Below are 16,265 nucleotides of genomic sequence, written 5' to 3'. Positions count from 1 at the left end.
GATGGTGCTAGAGTCCGCCTTTCTCGCTGCCCCCACCATGATGGCTCTGTTTGCACTTCCTTTACTTTCCCATATTAAAACAGGTGGCTTCCTTTGGCTTGTCAGAGAGAAAGAAAAGATGTGTATAGTTGAGATGGGCGTCAATAGAACTGCCCCTTCCCCAGGCTCTGCTAATCCCAGTTTCAAGAGAAATGCGGTGAGTGGGCCCTACTCCATCTCATAAGCAGCATTTCCAGTAGCAATTCCATCAACTGCTTTCCATAGAAGTTAGTGAGATGCGCTGATGAACCTGAAGAAAGAGCTCTGGCAAAGAGCTCTGTTCACCACTGCTCTTTGGTCTGCAACTTAGCACTGATTATCATATTTCATATTTGAGCAACATGAAATGTTCTTGAACACAGGAAAACATTTTCGCTGGCTAAGTGAAATGCTTTTTTGCCATCAGCATTTATGTAAAGTTAATCAGGCTACCTGAGCACCTGACCGATTGCCCTTATTAAAGCAGCTTGATGAAAACGTTAGTTCATGTTACAGTGGTGCCTCGCTTAACGAATGCCCTGCTTAACGCAATTTCTGCTTAATGAAAGGTTTTTTCTAGCGGAGGTTGCCTCGCTAGACAAATTCATTTTATGAAAAATTCGTCTAGAGAATCGCGGTTTCCGATAGGAATGCATTGAAATTCAATTAATGCGTTCCTATGGGCAAAAAAATTTCAAAAAAATTTCAATGCATTCCTATGGGATTCGCTAGACGAATTTTTCGTTATAAGAAAAGACCCGTGGAACGAATTAAATTTGTCTAGCGAGGCACCACTGTATTCCCGGCTGCAATTTTTGGCGGGGCATAAGAACCTGTTTCACCTCAGCTTGGGAAGATTCACTTGGAGTTTAATTTTATGTCTCAATTTTAATGTCAGATTCCAACCCCAAGATCTCAGACAGTTTATTTCTATAGCCATGAAAACCAGGTCAGCATTGTTAAAGATGAGTTCTGAGTAGATTATCTGTATTTTTAACTACCATAGTTGGATTTTGTTATACTTTTATTTGAAAAGCCACATTTTGTTTGCGTTTATATATATTTTTTCCTTTCTTTGTTCTGGTTGCCTTGATAATCAAAAACTATATCTGATACCCTGTTTCTCATATTTTAAGACATACCCATAAAATAAGCCATAGCAGGATTTTTAAGCATTCAAGGAATATAAGCCATACCCCGAAAATAAGACATAGTGATAGGCACAGCAGCAATGCCGGCCGCGGCAGGAGGAGGAGGGAAAAAATAAGACATCCCTTGAAAATAAGCCATAGTGTGTTTTTTTGAGGAAAAAATAAATATAAGACGTGTCTTATAATATGAGAAACACGGTATTTATGGTCTATATACCAAATAAATAAACTGAATTGAAAGAAAGAGGTGGGGGGGGGGAGCAGGCAGGAGTGAGAGGCAAGATGCACATAAACTGGAACTATATATGTGTGGTTGCAAATTGTACAAAGTTTTTATTTCAGGCATTTCTCTCATTTTTTTTACAATGTTGCAGAGCCCCTAATGGTGATTACAGCACCTCCAGCTTGCAGTCAGTGAGGGATGATATCTTCATTAACATTTTTGATGAAGTATTGTACGATGTCCTGGAGGTAAAAAAAAAAAAGCACCTCAAGAATTATGCTGACTATGTACACATAATAAGGAGGTCAAGGTATAAAGAGCCAGGCCACGGGAGCCTGACATGTTTGCCCGAATGGAGAAGACGTTTGCAAAGCAGCAGGCTTAACGACAAGGTTTCTTTTGTGTATGGCATGATTGTTATCCAGAGCAAACTTACTGGAAGTATTGCTCAGTGATTCTGACTTCTGAACGCCTAAGTTCAGTGTCTAAAACACACTGGGCTTCAGCAAAAGGCAACTAAACTGCAACGTTTTAGCTTTTAGTTATAAATGCAAAGGATCTTGCAAAGAGGTGTTACCATTTAAACGGCTACGCTGGCATAGGCAAGCTCGGCCCTCCAGATGTTTCCCCCCCTACAACTCCCTGTTGGAGATTCATTCCCCGTGTCTGCAGTCATGGGATTGTTGTCTATCACATGGCAGTGTATGTTTACATTCCACAGTGGGAAGTGACGAAGACAGGATGTTTGTGTTACTGTGTTTCCTGAAGTGGGACTATTGTTTATTCATTCTCTTTGCTGTCTGATGCCAGAGAGAGAGGGAGCCATGTTGCAGTGCTCCAGGTGTGTTTATATGTAAATAAACGTAGATTAGCAAAATGCTGAGTTGCTGAGTTCTGTTATGCAACTGCCCAAACTCTGCGGATCCGTAAGTGTGCTGATGTTTCTTGGCATCAGTCGCTGTGATGTTTGGGCTGGAGAAAGCTTGTGAAGCTCCCGAACGATTGACCAGGAGGGAGGGAACATGCCAGTCGGGCATGTGTCTCTGCCAGGGTCCTACTCAAGAGTAAGAGATCCTAACACTCCCATGATCCCTAGCTAACAGGACCAGTGGTCAGGGATGATGGGAATTGTAGTCCCGAAACATCTGGAGGGCCGAGTTTGTCTATGCCGGGACTAGTATGAAGTACAAAGAAATGCTCTGTTCTGTTTGGTCTGTTGTGGTGTGTGTGTGTGTGTGGTTTGGTGCTATAAGGGTAGGAATCTTTTCTACCCAAGAACGCTTTTGCATCATGATGCAGCACAGTTTGTGGAAGTCTTCTGTTTCAGGGAATGCAGCGAGGAGCTAGGGCACTGCTTGAAGCAGCTTCAGTAAAACCCAGAGTCACCTCGTATTTTAACATTGCAGGTTTTTATCATTCATCCCCCCCCACACACACACACCCAAACACAAAATCTCCTCACTTTAATGGGGAGAATAATGCAATAATGCAGAGTAGCTGTGTTGAAAAAGGAGAGGTATGGGAAGTAGACACTTTATTTCTGGAAGTATTTGTCAAGAGTTCTGTGACTTTTCTTAGGATGATCGTGAAAGAGAATCCGGCGGAGTTCATACGCATGTCGAGAAGCACTGGCTTGGTTCTGTTCGGATTCCATTTACAACCGTATATTTTCAAGCAAGGGTAAGTAAACAAGAACCGGCAGAGGAGCATGAACGTTTTTGGAGCCTTATGCAGTGAATAAAAAATATCAAAATAAGGCATCCTTTCTATCTATATACAGTGGTGCCTCGCTTAATGAATGCCCTGCTTAACGAAATTTTCGCTTAACGAAAGGTTTTTTCTAGCAGAGGTTGCCTCGCTAGACGAATTCGTTTTTGTCTAGCGAATCGCGGTTTCCCATAGGAATGCATTGAAATTCAATTAATGCGTTCCTATGGGGGGAAAAAATTCAAAAAAAAATTCAATGCGTTCCTATGGGATTTGCTAGATGAATTTTTTCGTTATAAGAAAAGACCCATGGAACGAATTAAATTCGTCTAGCGAGGCACCGCTGTATATAAAAACGTAAACCAACTTTTCACTGAAACCGCTTGACCAATTGCGTTGAAATTTTGACACAACATGCGGATACGCGAAGGATCTTATACAGTTTGCTTAGACAGATGTCACACCTGAGGCAGGTAAAAGCCAATTTTAAGGAGCTCAACACAGCACCATCTACTGACCAATGACTATAATACATGACTCAGACAATTCCTTTTCCAAGGGTGGGGGCCAAGGTATGGCGATACAGGGGGGAGGGGCCAACACTCCCTGGGCACAACAGAGGGGTATCCTACCGTCCTCCACTGGGGTACGGGGGCCCTGACTGGGCCACAGCAACGCGTGGCCGGGTCCCACTAGTTATTAATAAAATAATATCGTTGCCATTCATGCCTACTAATGCACAACTGCATATTGTTACATGATGTTTTTCTTTTTTGTTTTTAGATAGATGGTACGTTTAAGGTAGATATTCCTCCGGTTCTTCTTGGATACAGTAAGGGGAAAAATCTTGGAATTGAAAGAGCCTATGATTCCATTCGAAATCCGAGTGAAGGATCATATCTATCACTGTTTATTACTATTGAACCTCAGCTCATTCCTGGAGAATCAGTTCGTGAAAAGGTAAATCTCTTCACGTTTTACTACTGGGCATGTTTTTAAAATCTATGGCATAGTTCCTTAACCCTTAACTGCTGAGCTTGACCAAAGATAGTGGAGCCGATAGTCATATAAATGACCTGTGAGTTCCTGCTGGAGTGACTTGTTTTCTGAGCCAATGTGTATACGCTTATTTTAATTGTAAGCATGTGTAAGGGCAAGTGGCAGTAAAAAGTAGGAAATACATCACTTTTAGAAACTAGACTGAGTGGAAACCTGATTAGCAATAAATAAGGTGATTTGATTGATCAAATGCATTACTTAACTGTGGCAGTGCTATTGTTTGAAATAAATAATTGCAGTTGTCACAATTCTGGCACTGCTGTTCCTTAAAGGCTCTCAGGTGTGCTGTAAGGTGGGAGATGGCCATAGCTGCCAAGTCTCCCGTATTCCCCGGGAAACCCCCGTTTTCCCAGCTGTTCCCAGCCGAAAAAAGATTTTTTTTTGTTTTTCCCGGTTTATTCTGGCGCGGTGGCCATTTTGGAACTGGGCGGAGCATGCTCAGAAGCGACTTTTGATGCTGCTTTGCCCAGTTCCAAAATGGCTGCAGCGCGACTTCTGGTGCGGCGGCCATTTTGGAACAGGGCAGAGCAGCATCAAAAGTCGCTTCTGAGCATGCTCCGCCCAGTTCCAAAATGCTGTCAGCGCTACTTCCGGTCTGCTACTTTCGGTCCAGTCCCTTATTTCTGAGGCCGGGACTTGGTAGGTATGGAGATGGCGAGTTCCGACTTCCTCTCTTTACAGCGGTCTGACAGCATGCAGTCCTAGAGAGAGTAGCTGACTGGGAGTTTCTGCAAGGAATCGAGCAAGCCAAGCATAGGAGATGAGCTCAGCTTAGCTCTCCTCTCAACATCTACGGCAGTCTGTTAGTACGCATGCAGAAATGCTTAAATATATATGTGGCCCTTTGCAAAGTAATGTAAGCAACAAAAGAAGCTCTTTAGATTTCACTGACCTCATTTGTTCTCTTTCAGAAACAATGTTAGCTAGTTTCCTTCAAGACAGAATCCAGACTCTTAAGAGTTAGAAAGGAAAGGACGTACCGTATACTCTGGAGTTGCAGCAAAAAGCCATACTACCAACCTTTTTAAAAGTAGTAGCTAGAACCAAAATTTCAGTCTCTGAATGTTGGAAGATAGTCACTATCAAATGCTAGCTAGACAGTACTATTAAACATAGTAAATAACTCAAGAGTGAACAATTCAGGTAAGAAATTTCACAGATCAGCTATTTATTTTGCCTTAAGCTGGTAAGATGAGAATAGAATATATTTTGCAGGGGGCGGTGGGTGTTAACTTCTTTCTTGCATGAGTTCTTTTAGCGTGATTATTCTCTCTTTAAATCTTCTATCTGATAGAACCTCATAGTTTCCAGAAAATTCCAGGTGGTCTCTTCCCTCGTGGAGACAATGTAGAATATCTAAACCTCCCCACATCCCTATTATTACTTCTAAGCTTTCCATAATACAAAATAATTGAAGGTGTGCCTATATTTTCTCAGCTGCTTACCTTTGATAGTATTTCATGTTGTTACATTATTATTTTTACATTGTTCACACCTTTGTCTCTTTTCTTGCTTACCTTCCTGAACCTTTGTAGATGAATGAAATGCTTAAGAAGGTACAAAATGTTCACACTTCTTATTTTACAGTGGTGATGATTGTTTCATGTGTCCATGGCCTAATAATTTTTTTAATGTAGTATGTTGTCTATAAGGTGTGAATTAATATAGTGCAAATTCCTATATGTTTAATTGTTGTACTAAAATGATGGGTGGCAGTTTTACTCAGAGTAAACCCACTGAAATTGACATGACTGTTAGGTCCATTCATTTCAATGGGTTTACTCTGAGTAACAGTTGTTGCCAAATAATCTGTAAGAAGCTGTTTTTAAACCAAAGGTGCAAACATTTTTGCAAAGTTTAGGAGCCAGGTAGAAGAAAGATGGGAGTGATGAAATTCTGAGTGCTCCACCCACCATGGGCCACCATGTTGCAGTGAAAGTCAGTCATAGAAATGTCTCTGGACAATTCATTATTCTTTGTATACCATAAATTCATTTTTTGCTGTTTGGAAAAAAAATTAAAGTGTAAAGTTGGTATTTATTTTAATGGGAATCTAGAAAAGCATCAGTACCTTTTTAGATGTCTGGCCAGATAAATATTATGTTGTTTTATTATGATAGTTAAATATACATTTCCTTCCTTTTTATGTACAGAGGATGTATGGAATATGCCCATTCTTTATCTAGAATGACAGTACAGCACCCACTCCCTATCAGCTGTTCTATCAGTTTATTCCTGACCACCTAAGACCAGAACAAATTAGAAATTACAGTGTTTTCATTGTGACTGGTGATACTGTACTTCCTGGCATAATATGGAATTTTGAGAGACATGGAAAACCTTGAAGGCTCCATCTAGACAACATACCAAAATCACAGTGTGTTATCATCTTCTTGTACTTGAATGGAGGACATAGTTGTCCTCCTATTCATGAAGCGGAGATGTGGTGCTGGTGGTGGGGAGGATTCATCAGCAAAATCACATGCACTTAACTTGTTTCCCCCCCCAAGTTCGACACCCAGGAAGACGAACAACTTCTCCAAGCGGCTGAGAGATACCAAGCTGACTGTGCGCTCAAGTTTCCAAGTCGCCATTGCCTGACTACTGTAATTGACATCAATGGGAAAACAGTCTTCATTACTCGGTACATCAAACCTCTGAACCCACCAGACGAACTCCTACGGGTTCATGTCGACAATCCCCAAGAAACGTCAGTAAGTGTTTCTCATGCGATAGAGGAATATGTTTTCAGTGATGGGTCAGAAAACAGGCTGGGAATCCTCACACAATCCAATAAGTGTGTGTATATGTCTAAGTCGAGTTTGGTGGGGGACCCAGGTGGCGCTGCGGGTTAAACCACTGAGCCTAGGGCCTGCTGACCAGAAGGTCGGCGGTTCAAATCCCTGTGACGGGGTGAGCTCCCGTTGCTTGGTCCCAGCTCCTGCCAACCTAGCAGTTCGAAAGCACGTCAAAGTGCAAGTAGATAAATAGGTACCGCTACAGCGGGAAGGTAAACGGCGTTTCCATGTGCTGCTCTGATTCGCCAGAACCAGCTTTGTCATGCTGGCCACATGACCTGGAAGCTGTACGCCGCGGCCAATAAAGCGAGATGAGCGCGCAACCCCAGTCGGTCACGACTGGACCTAATGGTCAGGGGTCCCTTTACCTTTATATGTCTAAGTCGAGTTTGGTGGTTTGCCGTTTCATTGCCAGCTGCGACAGCTACAGCCCCAGACTGATGGAAGTCTCCCCTGCTTCTTTCTGTATAGGAGTTGGTGGCCCGCTATGTTGCCTTGATTCCTTTCCTACCTGACAGTGTATCATTTGCTGGAATCTGCGACTTGTGGAGTACATCAGATGTAAGTTCATTGTGATTTTTGTTTTACTACAGAACTTTCCTTTGGCTACGATGTATGCCTAGAATGCACAGTTCAAGGTCCAGATTAGATAGAATGAAAAGCTAATTGCTGAGGCAATGGATCCTCTTTAAAAGGTTCTGGGTTCTTTTTATGTCAGAAATGCTCTTAGGTCAGAACCAGAATCTAATACCTTAAATAGAAATAGATCCCAAATCCTGTCATTATGGTGAAGTTCCATATCAGAACTGCAGGCAGAGGTTCTTTCCACAGGCCTCTGAGAGACTTTATCCAGTCTGTTTTTACAAGACACCTCCACAGAACTTTGAATTGTAGGAGAAGGGAACATTTCATGCACCTCATTAAGCTGCTTGTCTGCTTTTGTTTCTAGTGGTTTGGTTCATTTATGAACTAGAAAGATGGTGGGTATCTTTTTAATAAGAAAATGTTTTTCTTCATCTTGCCATTTAGCTTGAAGCTTTATTTAGCTGTTTAATTTAGCCATTTAGCTTCCCGCTCCAGCGGGAAGGTAAACGCCGTTTCCATGCGCTGCTCTGGTTCGCCAGAAGCAGCTTTGTCATGCTGGCCACATGACCCGGAAGCTGTATGCCGGCTCCCTCAGCCAGTAAAGCAAGATGAGTGCCACAACCCCAGAGTCGGTCACGACTAGACCTAATGGTCAGGGGTCCCTTTACCTTTTACCTAAAGGCTAGAGGAAGAAAAATATTTTTATTTTTCATAGTTTTCATATGCCTTTCATGGTTCATAAATTAACCATTCAAAATGAATGGAGTTTGGAGCAATGGTTTGCGAAGTCAGACATCATGTAAAATCACAGTTCAGCTTTTTTAATTCTAGTTTGAATTGAGCTAAAATCTTTGGGGACATAAACGTATTTTCAAACAAACAGAGCTATACTTTATGGGAGGAAGATTCCTGAACAGTGCAGATAAACTAGAAACATTGGCTATCTTGTTAATGCAACTTGTTTGCTTGCATTCATTAGCAATTCCTTGATCTTTTGGCTGGAGATGAAGAAGAGCACGCTGTACTCTTGTGCAATTATTTTCTTGCTCTTGGCAAAAAGGCCTGGCTTTTAATTGGAAGTGCTATTCCCGAGGTAAGTCAGTAATTTATTTATGCTCCAACAAACTTCCACATGCCTGAGAATGCAGTACACACGTTGAATGAATCGCGTCACAATTAATGGTCAGATTTATATTGTAGTCAAACTTTTAAAGCAACTCTGTCAGCCAAAGGCATGATGCAAGCAAAACTCTGGTTTTGATATTGTTATCAATAAAAAAAACTAGTGGTTGCAACTTAATCTTCTTGAAATGGAATTGAATGGTATTGCATGGATCAAATACCTAGTTGTACTAGACTCAGGGCAAGGGGGATGCGATGGAAGTGTGCCGCCCTGGGTGCCACCCTGGCGGGGGTGTCACTCAGCCCCCCCCCCAGCCAAGCCCCGCAGCCGCCGCCCGGTAAAAAGCCTCGCTCGGCCTGTGAGCAATTGGAAAGTCCTGATCTTGGCATTGGACAGAATTCATTAATACTGGATAAAAAAATATGTAAAATAGTATTGTTTCGTTGGCAAACTTCTGTTGGCAATGGAGTAGACAGGTTTCCAGTTACATGGAATTCTTCACTGTGCAAAATGGGGAAATACTTCATCCTTTTTAGTGGCTTAGCAAGAATAATATTTTTTCAGGGTATGAATTGCAGATTTAATCCCCAAAGCCTTCACAGAGGCTACTGCAGAGAAAATGAGCTGAAACTTCTATCCCATACATCAGCCGCACCCACTAAGATCTGAGGGGGAGGAAATGCATGTAAAATGTAAATATATTCTGCATTGCAAAAGCAAGGTTTTAAGGAACTTGACAATTATTTCCAGGGACCAACCGCATATGTGCTCACTTGGGAACAGAATCAGTATGTGATCTGGAATCCAAGTTGTGGCCGTTTTTATGGACAGTATGATGCTTTCTGCCCCTTGCAGAGTGTGGGCTGCCTCATTTCCTGTGACAATGTAAGTAATTCACATCTCTCTATCTGCCATTCTTTGAACTTACGAAGCTGCCTGTGGCGTTTCACCTCTAGGGGTCTAGAAAGAGTTAAGTTGCCAGGGAGGTAAACGGCCAATGGGAGCTCTCCAGGCAGAAGCAGGGATATACCGTATAAGGAGAAGCAGGCAGACAGGAGGGGGAGATAAAGGAGTTGAGTTGAGGTGGATTGGATGAGAGAGGTAGAGAGGATTTTGAAATAGAGGGTTAGAGAAGCTAGTGAGGTGAGCGGTGGGGCAGAATCTATAAGAGTTAAGAAGAGAATTTCAGTCAGGGAGAACAGGGGGAGAACTAAGACTAGCGGTTAAGCTTAACTGAGAAACCAATAAGAATTGATATGCTTGTAAGATCTGCACAATAAATAAACTTAATTGTTTTGTTCACTGTTCAACTGACTGAGTTCAAATCAATTGTGTACCAGTACACAGATATACTGGTTGGTGGCAGCAAAGGGAAGAAATAGGTGAGGGAGGTATAGGGTCAATAGACCGTCAAACGTCCGGGGACCCTTTACCGGTGTAACTCGCCACACTGCCTTATATTGAGTCAGACCATTCGATTCATTTAGGCCAGGATTGTTGACTGATTGCAGGTGCTCTCCAGACGCCCAGGTCAGCTGTTCAAAGAGAGTGGGGGGATATTCCACCAGCACTTCCATAAACCAAAGTTTACTCAAACAGAGGGCAGAATTATTACTGATTTGTGGTTAAGATGAAGAAAGCAACTTAAAAAGTTCTCTTTCAGGTTTGGTTCAATATTCAACAATATGATTCTCCACTAAGAATAAACTTTGATGTCAGCAAACCAAAATTCTGGAAACCATTTTTTTCAAGAAGTTTTCCATTTCCTGGTCTCTCCAGTGTGCAGGTATTAGCATTTTTAATTTTATAGGGCTGCATAGGAATAATATCTGCATCATTTCATCTGTATCTGAAATTGTTTTGACCTTAAGGGAGAGATTACAGAACAGATAAGTTAAAGAACTGTAACAAAATGGGAGGTAAAACTTATTTTACTATTTTAGGAAATGCAATAATGAATTATGCTTGCTGAAAACATTTGCATGTGGTTTGTTCCACAAACTGGATACCAATTGAGACTGCATTCCTACCTTATTCATAAGCATGGAAAATCAGAATGTTTCAAATAGCATTGCAAAATGCTTATTATAGTATTATAGTAGGCTTAAGCCTAGGTTAACATTGAGATGATTTTGCAACAATGAGATGAGGTAATATTTTGTAGTGTGGGGATCTTTCTTCTTAAGTATCCAGAGAAAAACTTTAGTTGCATTGCCCACTTCTTACTATATACTGTACAGATCATTCCAGATAATCGGGGAGTTGGGAATCTCTCTTCTAAGTTTGGAGTCTAATGTCCATCAGAATTTGGAAACATTATCCAGCTAATGGGAGGGAATAGAGAAACAATCTGAAGCTCAGCTTTTAGTACAGTACTGAGAACCAGAACTGCAAGGTGGCTGAAGACAAAAAAAAAACCCTGGCTACAGGGACTCTCTGGGGTTCTTGTGTAGGTTTGTGGATTCCCTGCTTGCTGTAAGAGTGCCCACTTTAAGGTGCCTACCACAGGTACAATTCTCCAGGTCTTGTGGGTGGCAGAGTGGGTGGGTTGAAGTATCAGTATATCCCAGTACATCTTAAAAGCAAGACTGCATATTTCACATTATGTAAATACGAAATTATACCTTACCCCTTCATATTTTGTTAGCCTGACGAACTAGTCTATCAACGGGTGGACAAGACAGCTGCCCTAGAACTACAGAACAGGTACCCACGTCTATTGAATGTGTTTTGCAACTGCATTTAACCATGACGTACATCAGATGTCAGGTGTATGGGGTTTTTTTAGAGGAGAGGCAGTACCTCTGGTCGGGGACACATCATGCTCCCTCTGGGGTAGTTTGTCCACCTTTGGTCCCCACCCTGCACTCAGCTCTCACCTGTGGTTCCTAGAAGCTGTCAGCAGGCAACAGCGGCCATATACTGACCAGCTAAACCAGGAGGACGCAGGTGGCGCTGTGGGTTAAACCACAGAGCCTAGGGCTTGCCGATCAGGTGGTCGGCGGTTCGAATCCCTGCGACGGGGTGAGCTCCCGTTGCTCGGTCCCAGCTCCTGCCAACCTAGCAGTTTGAAAGCACATGCTCTGGTTCTCCAGAAGCGGCTTAGTCATGCTGGCCACATGACCTGGAAGCTGTATCCCGGCTCCCTCGGCCAATAACGCGAGATGAGCGCCGCAACCCTAGAGTCAGTCACGACTGGACCTAATGGTCAGGGGTCCTTTACCTTTAAACCAGGTGGGGTAACTGATGGGTCTCAAACCCTCGAGTTAGGGATTCCCCCTGCATGCAAAGACTGGCTCTGGCGGATGGCACGGATGAAACCAAGTTGGTCCAATGTTCAAGAAGGTTTCTGCATGTGCAGTAAGTAGAGGGGAGGACAGATGGGGCTCATCAACCTAGAAAGGTAGCCCGTCTAAGAGAAAGAAAACCTATTCTAAACCCACTGCCTTGCAAGATACCTTTGGGAGAAGAAAAGTCTAAGGAGTAAACCCTATACAAATCCAGAGTGGAGTCCCTAAGACAGTTGGATGGTGCCTTGTATGCCTCCTTCCAGTGGCTCCTGCAACCCAGCTGGTGCCAAACATATTGCTCTTTCCTTTGGACCACATCAGCGAGGCCAAGAGTGGGGGGTTATCTGGGCAGCCCAGCACCTCCATACACACACACTCAAGAAAAATGAATGCCAGCAATATCAAATGTCAGTTCCAATTGGATATGAAATGCTTGGTGCTTCTGATTGTGTAATTATTTGATTCATAGCTCTTTTAAGCTCAATACCTTATAAAGGGATCTAGAAAATTCTAGTGACTTGGACTACTTTATTATGTAGCCATTTTTGTTACCTTGCAATATAGTTAGCTTGGCCCTCTCTGTGTTTGACATTCCATAACATCCTGACTTTGTTCTAACAAGTAGCAGAAGAAAACTAGTAAATCAGATGAGCTTAGAACTTTTATCCCAAGCATCTAAGTTTTATAGTTGTAGGTTATTTTACCGGAGGAGCATTCAATAATGTAAGGCTTGGTCCACCTCCAGTCTGAAATGATGCTTGAGAAGTAGATTTGCCACCTCGGTTTCTTATGTAAGCGTGTTGTGGAGAAGTCATTGAATCAAATCTGGCTGTAATTATGGAATTTTGAAATCTCTAGTATGCTTGTGAAGCCACAGTTGCACTGGAGCAGCAAAATTTCAAATGCTACTTTTAAAACATTTTACAATGCAGACTTGAGAAGATACTGAAAGAAAAGATCATGGGATGGAGGCCAAGACACTTGACACGCTGGAACAGATACTGCACCTCTACCCTTCGACACTTCTTACCTCTGCTGGAAAAAAATCAAGGCAAAGATGTAGAGGATGACCATCAGGCGGAATTACAGAAGCAACTAGGAGATTACAGGGTAATGTATAGAATAACAGCCCCAAGGGAACTGGGAGTTTAGTAATATTATTGGGATTATAGGATAGTGCTTCCCTCCCTCACCCCAGGGTGATGTTTGTGTTGGGGCTTAGCAGTAATTCGCTCCATGTGCATGATGAAATCTCTCAATTCTAGCTTGTGATACAGTGAAAGCATTTTACTGACTTGTTGGGTCATGTTGAAAGTGGCCTAGAAATTTGTCTCTTCTTAACAAGTTTTTATTGCTGGGAGGGAGGGCATCAACTGACCAGCAGCATGGGTGCTCAACCTGGGCGGGGGGGGGGGGAGTGTGCTACCTGCTATTGTACTACGATGACAAGCACAGACGTGTAATGGTGAACAATGCTTCAATCTAAGAGAAAGCTAGCTGTCAACAGAGGTCTTCACTAGGGCAAGGGGGGGTGGTCAGAAGGAAGGCATGCAGTTACATTTGTTGTTCGCCCAGTCATCTTGAGCCAAATTGAAGTCAGACATGGCCAAACTTGGCCCTCCAGATGTTTTGGGACTACAATTCCCATCATCCCTGACCACTGGTCCTGTTAGCTAGGGATGATGGGAGTTGTAGTCCCAAAACATCTGGAGGGCCAAGTTTGGCCATACATGCCTTAAGTGGAAGGGCTGGCCCATAATTGCAGAATGTATATGGCATCATTTCATTCATCAGAACATCTACAGTGGAACTCCGGGAGCCGAACAGCTGTAAACTCAAAGGTTTTGGCTCCCAAATGATCAAAAACCCGGATTGTTCCGGTTTTCGAATGATTTTCAGAAGCTGAACATCCGGTGCAGCTTCCAATTAGCTGCAGGATGCTCCTGCAACCAATCAGAAGTGGCACCTTGGAAGTCGGACGTTTTGGAAGTTGAACGGACTTCTGGAATGGATTCTGTTCAACTTCCAAGGTACGACTGTATTTCATTTTCTTAGTGGCCAACCGAGTCCAGAGGTGCTATTGCAGGTAAATTGACAAACTTCAGGAAATTTTTACATTTTCCCCTCTTACTTGCAGGTGTCAGGATTTCCTATCCACATGGCATATTCAGAAGTTACACCTTTAGTGGAGGCAGTATATAGTACCGGAGTTCATAGCATTGATGTTCCAAACATAGAGTTTGCATTAGCTGTGTATGTTCATGCATACCCTAAAAATATTCTTTCAGTGTGGATTTATGTTGCTTCACTGGTTCGTAATAGGTAAGAGTTACTCAGACTTACTAATGAATTTAAATACAAGTAAAAGGTATCATCTTATGATTTTGTATTAAACTCTGGATCATTAAAATGTGCAGATTAAAATGCTGGAAGGAGTCTCTTAATTTGATCAGTTTTCTGCAATGCCCCATTAAAGTTGTATAAAACCTTTCAGCTCCAGCCACACTGGAAATCATGTGCTCAAAACCCTTGAAGCCACGCTGTGCTATGTATTCACAATTAGGCAGAGCAGCGTTGCAGATTATTTTCCTGTGATTAAGAATTGCCATAGCAAAGCCAGGCGGCAGAAAACACTTGCTTACCTCTGCTAAGGAAATGCCTCAGATGTTTAAATTCCTCCTGACATACTGCCATGTCTGTATGGGTTACTCACTCATCAACTTGACATGTGAAATGCTCTATGAAGTCAAGGTAGCTATCAGAGGCGTCCTTCCCATAGGGGTTAGTGGCTCATTGCGCCAGGGCGCCGGCCTCTCAAGGGGTCCCCAGCATTGGCGGGGCGCAACAAGCCACTAAGTCCTAAGGCTCGTCCTCCTCCGCCACCTCCTCTCCCTCGGCCATGGGAATCTCCATTTCACATCGGGCCTGCGCCATCTCCTCGCTGGCGATCCTGGCTCCTGCGCCCAGTTGCTGCTGCTTGATCTCCTCGGGACCCTGCCCTGGGACCTGCGTGGCTTCCCGGCACGGGCTTGAGCTGCGCGAACACAGGCTCCTCAAGTCCCAGGCGGGCACTCATGCTCAGCACCCGCATAGCCATGCGGAAGGCGTGCCTTGGTGCGAAAGCGGCAGGACGCACAGAATGGAGGCTTGCCTCTCTCACTCCCGCCCAACAGCAGCGCGCATGAGGCTCCCAAGCTGCGGGAATCCCTTGCCCGCCAAGCTGCTGTCGCCTGAGGGAGCGGCGGGAGCAGTGGTGGCGGGAGCGGCTCCTGAGGGGCCTCCTCCACATCATCGGTGCCCGCTGCCCCACCAACAACACTCCCGGGGCACAGGCAGCGGCGTGGCAACCGCCTCCTGCTCCTCGAGCCGCTGGGCAGCAACGGGAGCACCAGCAGCAGGCTACAGTCAGGCAGCCCCAACGGCGCCCTCCGCCCCAGGCTAAATTTTGGGAAAGGGAGGGAGCGCCAGAGGGACCTTTGTGCCACAGCACTGGATGTGCTTAAGACGGCCCTGGTAGCTATTGTGTCGGTCTGACAGCTTATTTTCACTGCCCCCATATGGCAGTATCAGCACAGAAAAGGTATTTGCCTAGTCCTGGCAGCAGTCTGAAGTAAAACAAATTCCTGCCCCCTCCCCCAAATCAAGGAACATCTTAATATTTTCTACCCAGGGCCTCTGATGCACAAAGTGAATGCTGCTTTAGCTGGAACACAGCTAAAAAGTAACAGGGCAGGCATATGATTTCTACATGCAGAAAGTTTGATAATAAGGACTATTTAAAGATGCTACACCAGAGGTGGGACCAATCTGTCTACTGGTTTAACACTTTCTGTGCCACATATACCTTTCCTGTTTATATGCTAACAATTAAAATATACAATATACAAAATATACAAAATTAAAGAGATGGGATGAAACGTCTGTTATTGTCCCTAAATTTCATTCCAGTTGTGGCAGAAAGTTTTGTGCAAATTCATCTTCAGCTTAATGTCATACACAGTTTGAGAGCTCTCGTTTACTTGATGTGCAGTTACTCATAGTGCAGCAGTACAGTCTGACCATGTCTTGTGCAGAGGTTCCATTCCTGGGGTAAAACATATAGGGGAAAGCATGTATACTCAAACCACCCCCCTGGAACCATTGTGCAAGCATGCTTACCTTTCCAGAGCCGTGCACTGAGTAGGCCCAAAAAATGCAGGGGAGAACTTTGTTTGGCCACAAACACTGGTTTTGCTCTTCTCCTGGGATGCTCTTGTGAGAGCACTGCAGAGCCTGATAAGCAATGCAGAGAGCTTAAAAACTTTCTGCACC

The 16,265-nt window shown here is 43.6% G+C and overlaps 1 protein-coding gene across 4 annotated transcripts in view; it reads left to right on the top strand.

Moving 5' to 3' along the window:
• The window catches only part of CC2D2A (coiled-coil and C2 domain containing 2A), a 54,243-nt gene extending 39,865 nt beyond the window's left edge, over positions 1–14,378 (top strand). For 2 of the 4 annotated variants that reach the window (XM_060279080.2, XM_060279079.2), the window contains exons 25-36: positions 1,544–1,640; positions 2,971–3,072; positions 3,883–4,059; positions 5,694–5,714; positions 6,669–6,872; positions 7,428–7,517; positions 8,521–8,634; positions 9,415–9,549; positions 10,328–10,450; positions 11,312–11,370; positions 12,887–13,064; positions 14,092–14,378. In XM_060279080.2, the coding sequence (XP_060135063.2) occupies positions 1,544–1,640; positions 2,971–3,072; positions 3,883–4,059; positions 5,694–5,714; positions 6,669–6,872; positions 7,428–7,517; positions 8,521–8,634; positions 9,415–9,549; positions 10,328–10,450; positions 11,312–11,370; positions 12,887–13,064; positions 14,092–14,280 (1,489 nt within the window). In that variant the 3' untranslated portion in view covers positions 14,281–14,378. The remainder of the gene's footprint in view (positions 1–1,543; positions 1,641–2,970; positions 3,073–3,882; positions 4,060–5,693; positions 5,715–6,668; positions 6,873–7,427; positions 7,518–8,520; positions 8,635–9,414; positions 9,550–10,327; positions 10,451–11,311; positions 11,371–12,886; positions 13,065–14,091) is intronic. The other 2 variants (XM_088657303.1, XM_060279081.2) reach the window with 1 other exon arrangement.
• The last annotated feature ends 1,887 nt before the right edge of the window (positions 14,379–16,265 follow it).

The sequence above is a fragment of the Zootoca vivipara genome, chromosome Z1, assembly GCF_965207765.1.
Source record: "Zootoca vivipara chromosome Z1, rZooViv2.hap1.1, whole genome shotgun sequence".
Taxonomy (NCBI): domain Eukaryota; kingdom Metazoa; phylum Chordata; class Lepidosauria; order Squamata; family Lacertidae; genus Zootoca; species Zootoca vivipara.
The sequence above is the reverse complement of the archived record's forward strand: the minus strand, read 5'-3'. Positions and strand labels throughout refer to the sequence as shown.